Genomic DNA, 7,595 nt, shown 5'->3' on the forward strand with positions numbered 1-7,595 from the left:
TTCAAGAAATTTCCCCAGTTCCTAATGTACCTAAGTCCCTCCCCACCTCCACTGCTGTCCTGTCTCTTGGGAAATGGAGAGTGTCTTTTTGTACAGAATACAGTGAAAACAAGAGGAAGATGTTGTCTACCTGGACTTCAAAGATCAAATATTTTTAGCCTTCAGAGGTAGCTGTGAATCTCAGACTCAGTGGACAGACCAGAGCAGGGGATAGGTGGAATGTTGTCCTGATGTTTTAGGCAGCTAAACATAGATTGTATTAACCCTGAGAAACAAGCAGGTGTAAAGATGTTACAGGCTCCAGAACAGGTACCAAATGTGTTTCCACCAGATTAATGAGTAAGTTCATAATGTGAAAGATATTATGCATTACAGGCAAATTAGGAACAAATAACAGCAATTAATGGTAAAGAGGAAGAAGGAAAAAAGGTGTGGTTGTTGTGTGACAGTAGTTAGGTCCGCTAGCACGTGACAGAGCAATACAGCTCAGAGTGAGCCCTCAAACTGGAGAGTGTCTTCTCTGCAGACTACATCAAACATGTATAAAAATCCAACAGAAGAAAATGGTTCTCATAATTGCATACAGCATCAGAGAGAGAGAAAGGATTTTCATTTTCTTTTATCATATCTTCACCTGCAGAGCATACTCATTTTAATGTGTCATCATGTTGATGAAATGGACGCGAACATATTCTGGTATTTGCCTTCTAATCTTGAAAAGTTATAGATTTTTCTCTTCTTCTTCGCAATAAAGTGATACTCAAATTTCCAGTTTTATGTAAATTTAAGGAATATAGATGTGGTTTACTGGGACCCCTAGGTATGTCCCATAGCATTTCTTGTTTGATTGTAAATGTCCCATCTAGTTTCTAAGTGACTGCAGTATTTAATCCTCACATGCTTACAGCTAATATAATAATATCACTCTTTGAACTAAAAATCAAAAAAACTTCCAGGAAAAATTTTGCTGTTATTTTAGGCAAAATAACATGTATAAGACCAAAACTGGTGCCTCAGGGATAGTTCAAAATGTTGAAGACTAAAATGTAGGTTACTCTTCAGGAAATTTAATTGTAATTAATGTTACATAATTTATTCTTTTCTTGTCAACAGGAAGATTCGACCGACTGCGGTGGTGTCTCTGGTCTGAGTCCATCACTGTGGTCTATGGTAGGAATTCAGCTGGTCCTGCTTTGGCTGTTATCTGGCAGCAGACACTACCAGTTATGACCTTGATAAACCAAAACCTGCATAACTTAATCAAGACCCGGCCAAAACGATAGCCTCAGTTTCATTTTAAAAAGGGTCAGCTATTCAGACAGCAGCAGAACAGCAGTGCTCATGTCTGGTTATCACTTGTTGTGAGACTCATAAAGGCACCCACGGTGGCTGCATGTTGGAGTGTCAGATCCTTAAACTTGTGTGAATGCTGCATCATCTATGCCATCCAAACAGAATTCTGTACCTGCTCCACTGGGGAATCTAAGATTTTTTTTTTTTCTTTTTGGTTCTTGTAGTAATCTTGATGACTTCATGTAAAAGGGCTCCCCTGACAATAGCTTATGTATATGATTTTAATTTCTTTTAAGCTTTGGATATCTCGAAGATTTATATTCTTTTACATGAAAGGTTATTTAAAAAAAGAAAAAAAAGGAAAAGAAAAAACAAAATGTACTCCCCTAATACACATTGCTAGCACCATGACGGCTGTTTTGAACATCAGTTTGTCCAAAACAGTTGAGTAAAAAGAACGTATTGCTAGTCTTCATCAGAAATTCAATTGAAATGTTTTATGATGAGCGGTTTATTCTTTCAAAATGAATCATGTAGTCAGCTAAGTTTTGATAGGCTGATAAGTTGTTAGTTTAAAGGAAAGAAGGAAGGAAACTTCTGGTTTTAAAAATACAAAGGTGCTTGAGAGTTTAACTAAAAAGTGATTCTCATCTTAAACTTGGTGTCATCTTCTGTCAGAAAAATGTCAATTTCCATGTAATACTCACCTTTTTCACAATGCAGTTATATATAAAGCTAGTAGAATCCTTCAAAGACTCAAACAAAAGAACTTGTGAGTAAAAAATGTCTTTGTGATATTTGAACGTTGGTTTCCAAGGGTATTTTGCATGATGATGATGCTATGTTACTGTTTTTCAGTTTGTTTTCTTTGATGGTAGAGTATAGTCCATTGAAAAGGTAACTGAGTGATTCTTTTATTGTGTGAGAAATTGAACATTGCAATGTGTTGCAATCAAGTCATTAAATTATATTATGAAATAGAGCTCTGAATATACTGTGGAATGAAAAAGCTGAGAAAATAGGGTAAATTTAGCTATCATAACAAAAGGAATGAGTTGGATTTTTTACAGAATAGTAATCTCACATGAAAACCTGTGTACAGATATTTGAAGTATATAAAAATCAGATTTAACACATTTATTTTTGGAAGTACATGTTCTCTAAGGTTCATATCAGGTTCCCCTTTGTTTCCTTCATATAAAAACTCCAGTAATAATAAAACTTCTGCTGTTGCTATTTACTATTGAAAATAGTATATTTAACAGCAAAATGTCCTTGTTGCTGAGATTAGGAAAAGTCTAAACAAATGGGGAGCCTTGAATCTATATGTATGCACATTGATACTTGATTGTGAATAATAATTTTAAAAGTTGCTTTTATACAACCTCATTGGTGATACAGATTGGTGCAGTAAATTACAATATTACAGTGTAGCATAGTGTTGACGCAAAATATGATTTGCGCTTTTTTTCTAGTTTTCAGAACTAAACAGTATTGCAAGACAGCTAAACCAATGAATGTGCAGTTCTGCTGGTATTGTACAATTCTGCTAACAATGGCAATATGCAAATACTAACATGGCACAATACACTAGCTCTTTAAAAATAAGAAAATGCAAAACATTGATATGTATATGCTGGCAATTGATTAATATAATTTTGATCATGCCAAAAGCTTAAAGAAATTGGGCATGCATTAATATCTTATGAAAACTGAAGAAGCTACTCAAAGCCATGGCATGGCTTAAAAGATTGGATGTCTACTGCAGTTGTACCCATGGCTGGTTCGTTGTTTTTCTCATGTACCTTGGCTCCAGCAATGTATTTTCTCATGTTTGGGAATGTAGTGAGTGAAAAACTCAAAACTTGACCTTCTGTTCAGTGATTAGATGTAGCTTTAAAAAAAAAAATAAAATATCTCTAGTAAAGTCATGGAGGTAAAAGTACAACTAACTGTGTTGGACGACTTCAAGTCCTCCTTAGGAAAGGCAAGCTAATTTTGTTAATTTGTGGAAGATAATCTTGGAGCTCTTCCTCCCAGTCATATTACTGCCCTTCAGCCTATCACCAGTTACCACCTGATAAAAAATTGGTTTGAGTATTTCTAATGCTGAGACCGCATCCTGTATTTTTCCTCAATGTGGTCAATTGAAATTTTATAGGAGGAACAAATTTTGTAGGATTAGGCCAATACTCACTCATAGTTTTCCCCATAAAATTACTTAAAATACATATTAGTTTGCATATTGCTCTTCTAATTGTTTGAAAGGTTGTGAGTTTCACTTAGCTTCCCAAAAGAAACCCTTCATGGAAAAGTTACTTAACATTTTTTGAACAATTTGCTTACACTATTAGGCTGTGTTTTGAGTAACTTAATAAACTTTTTATTCAAGTGTGTAGGCAGAAAGAAGGATGGCACAAAGCCATGCTGCCACAGAAAACAACCACAGCTTTTGCTCTCATCTCACTTTCCTTACAGTGCTCACATACAAAAGGAGGGAGAAGCCCATGCCATGCAGACACATCAGTCTTCGTGGGTTATCCAAAGAGGAAAATGTCCTTTTTTTTCCTCTCCTTTGTCCCTCTATGTGACTCAAAGCAACATATTTCCGTAGAAACACTTGGCCCTTCAGCCATTACACCATTCTGATTGAAAACTCAGGATCTGGCTCCCCCAGAAGTACTTGGTACTGTCCCCATAGAACTCAATACTTCAAAAAGGAAAAAATAAAATTTTGGCTTCCTTTTGCAGAAAGCAGTACATATTTTGATTATATCCAAGTGAATGTCAAGATTTTTAAAAAATGCACTACCTATATATCTGTGAATTGCAAACACAGATAGAAAATACAACGTGAACTTTATTGATCGCAAAATGTGAATACCAGTATATTAGAAATAACTTGCATGAGTAAATATGTGTTCTTATGCAGACGAGTATCCCTGCTCTCACATGCTGCATAGTAGTCTTCTTGTCTGTGAGAGAAGAAAGTTGATCCTAGGCTTTAAATTGAGACATTTTTGAATTACAATATGTTGTAAAAAGTGGGGTTTTGTTTAGAAGCCAGATAAAAAGCTCTGTTAGTATTTGCTCAGATCCTTTAAATAGCAGTAAGGGAACTGTTGGGATTGTTTCACTTTACACAGAAGTCATGCAGCCTGTCGTATGTCTGACGAATAACCACCATTAAAGTTGTTACAGCATGGTATTGTGCAAAACATGATCTGAGGACTTAACATGAAAGGTTTCTTTCTAGTTTTTCATTTAAACAACCAGCATTACTGCCAAAACACCAACCGTGGTCCACATTTGTAACAGGTTTTTAACATAACATAGCAGGTTTGACTGACAAGATTTTTAGGTCCTGTACCTTTAAGACTTTAGTATGATCTTTTTCATGTTTCTAATGCTTGAGGCTTTACTGCTTAACTTGACAACAAGAGTGTTGCTGCCATTTGTAAGTTTTCCTATAATATTCCTTTTACTAACTTAAAAACTGGCCTTACTGGGTTCAAATAGGCAGTATCCCTTTTAAGTGACCTTTGCAACCCAAGTGTTACTTGCTGCTGTTGAGAGTTTTTTGGTATCACTGAAGAGACATTAAGACCTTTTGTTCCCATTAACACTTATGCTCCAAAAACGTGCTCAATGTGTCTTAATTTTAAAACACAACCTCAGTCCCACTGCTCCTAAAAATTCAGATGCTAACACACTAGTTATTAAGAAGTATGTTAATGCCTATAAGGCACAACAATGGACTGGGATGTATTTAGAATGTTAACTGAAGGTGAAATCTTAATAACTCCTTCCTTAGCATAAATTTTACCCTAGCTTCATCTGACATCCAAGCCTTTAACAAAGGCCAGATTATTTTTCAATTTTTTTTCCGTACCACAATGTTAATATTGTTAATACTCATTGTACACTACTGTAAAAAGATTAAAACAAAGTGTCTGAAAACAATTCAAGAGTTTTGAAAAGTTAGCCTCACCCTCTTCCTGGCTACTTGCATCTGTCCTGTTTATGGTTTAAAAGAAAAACATCATCTTGAAGAAATAATTTCACTGAGGCTAAAGGGATACTGTCTTGTTCAGATGCCGTGAAATTGCGATTATGATCTGACAAAGCTGTCTTCTCTTCTTGTGTTGTATGGAATGTCTGGATCATGCTTTCTGGGATATTTTTATTGAAATGCTCAGTGTGCGTTTCTGCAAAAAAGACTTGGTTGCTCTTACAAGGCAAGCAGGTCTTTCTCCCTTTTCTTGTGTTCTCTTGACACTTTTGTGGAACTTGACAAGCCTGGAAAAATAATTTTTTGTAAAAATTTGTACAATAATGTTATAAAAAGTTTATAATCCTAGAACTGTTGTGTTAATTCTTGTGCAAAAACAGTATATTCAGAATAAAAGTTTATCATTTAAAATCAACACCTTCTTTGATTGTTGACTCTCTATAATAAAAACATGTATATAAAGGCCTTCATAACTTGCTATATAATAATTCTGAGTTTGCTGTAAAACTGCACCCAAGTGTCTGAATATTTTCCAGTATGGAGATAGTGACTTAACACAGTTCTTATTGGTGTTCAAAGGAGAATTTGCAGCAACCCCTCATTTCTGCTTCATTTGTGGTTGTGAAATTTTCAAAAAAATGAAAAAAAATATTGTAACCAACAAAAACTGAGAGTCTGTAAAGCACTCAGTAAAATAATAGCCTGCAAAACATCTGAAGCAGCCGTTGTTCTGAAACAATGCTTTTGGAAGGATTGTCATTTACTAACTTGTAAACATCGATGAAGTCCAAGGGTTCATTCACATGGAGAAGCAGAATAAAATCAGATGGCTCAGATGGGTGCTGCCCAAGTTGTTGCCCCACCTCTGACAAAGACTGCTGCATGATTTATGAATCAGCTTCTGTAATGCTGCCGTTCTCAGCTAAGCATTAATTTCACAGTGGATCTACATACCTTAATAAACAGTCTTGAAGTGTTCAGGAGTTGCTTCACTCGGTTTTCAGACTTATGTGGTGGCACCGGCTCTCTGCATCAGAAGGGCAGGGCAGATGACTGCCACTGGTAACTGCTTTAGAAGCCTGATTTTAGTCCTTGACTCCGTACGTGTCAAAGCTCAGGGAGAACTGCAGTCATAAATTACTACTGGATTTCCCGAATCCCCGAGGAGTCAGATAAGAGAGTAAGAAATCAAATGCAGATTCTAATCCTGCAAAGTAACAGATCACCCATGTGGAAATGCTACGAGGCAGTACATGACACTGTGCATCAACATCCAGCGATTGTTGGCCTTAACTAGATTAAACATTGCCGCCTAACGACATGATTACACCCACATGCTGAGTTCATTGTATCATGTTTTCTGTATGCTGCCTGCCATTAAAGTGTAGAAATAAATAAAAAAAATAATCCCTTCCGGGAGCATGTTTAATTTAAATTCTGTATTATGACACACTAATCATTAAGTGCTAGAAGCCAACACTCTCAGAAAATACAGGGTTTCTTCCCCCACTTTTGGAACTTTGACTTCATCAGTTGAATTTGGTAGTGGCTGCACTGCAATGAGATATTCTATACTACTCACTGGTACAAATCAACCCAGAATACAGTTGGCCTGTCATATCATGTTATTTTGAGAGATGACTTCACATTGTCCAGTGCAGCTCTGTCGCTGCTAACCATCTACAAAAATCAAGAAGTTATATAACACTGATGTTATAAAAACCCTTCACTGTCACATCTATTAGTACAGTCCTCCTTGTAATGCTTGGCTGAACAAAATGCACACCCAAAGTGGTACAATATTTTCTCTGCCTGTTGCAAAACATGTTCAAACTAAAGTCTTCCTTCCGAAGTCCAAATACAAAGCCTGTGCAAAGTGTGTATAGGAGAGGAGAGAAGTAAAAAGAGACTTTTTCAGTGGAATGATTTTATCTAAATTCTATTTTTCATGTATATTTATTTCTGTTTTCCTGATTGGGAAGATCACATTCTCAGAAGCTGGTTCTTCCTTTTGAAACATCATTCAGAAACCTGAAGCCTTTTAGTAACATCTCCCCTTTTAATAGAACACCCACACCTCTATTTGTTTTGGGTTTTGAACCTCTTTTACTTTGGATCTCACAAGCATTTTCTGGACTCCAGTGTACATCCCATGTTTTGCAGAACAGATATTTGGACATGGCAGTAAGTGTTTCCCGTGGGGAAATGGTGAGTGTGTTCATGATTTGGCTCACCCAGCTGTAGTTGTCTACAATTAGTCATGAGGTTCACCCTGCAGTGAAATGTGTTT

At 36.2% G+C, this 7,595-nt stretch overlaps 1 protein-coding gene across 1 annotated transcript in view; it reads left to right on the forward strand.

The window, feature by feature from the left end:
• The window catches only part of CACNA2D1 (calcium channel, voltage-dependent, alpha 2/delta subunit 1), a gene marked incomplete at its 5' end in the record, with an annotated part of 29,697 nt that extends 28,057 nt beyond the window's left edge, over window positions 1–1,640 (forward strand). Inside the window, one exon of the mRNA XM_009867239.1 lies at window positions 1,114–1,640. Within this exon, the coding sequence (XP_009865541.1) occupies window positions 1,114–1,230 (117 nt within the window). The remainder of the gene's footprint in view (window positions 1–1,113) is intronic.
• Between the last annotated feature and the right edge of the window lie 5,955 nt (window positions 1,641–7,595).

This window comes from Apaloderma vittatum, unplaced genomic scaffold, assembly GCF_000703405.1.
Source record: "Apaloderma vittatum isolate BGI_N311 unplaced genomic scaffold, ASM70340v1 scaffold24083, whole genome shotgun sequence".
Lineage (NCBI taxonomy): Eukaryota > Metazoa > Chordata > Aves > Trogoniformes > Trogonidae > Apaloderma > Apaloderma vittatum.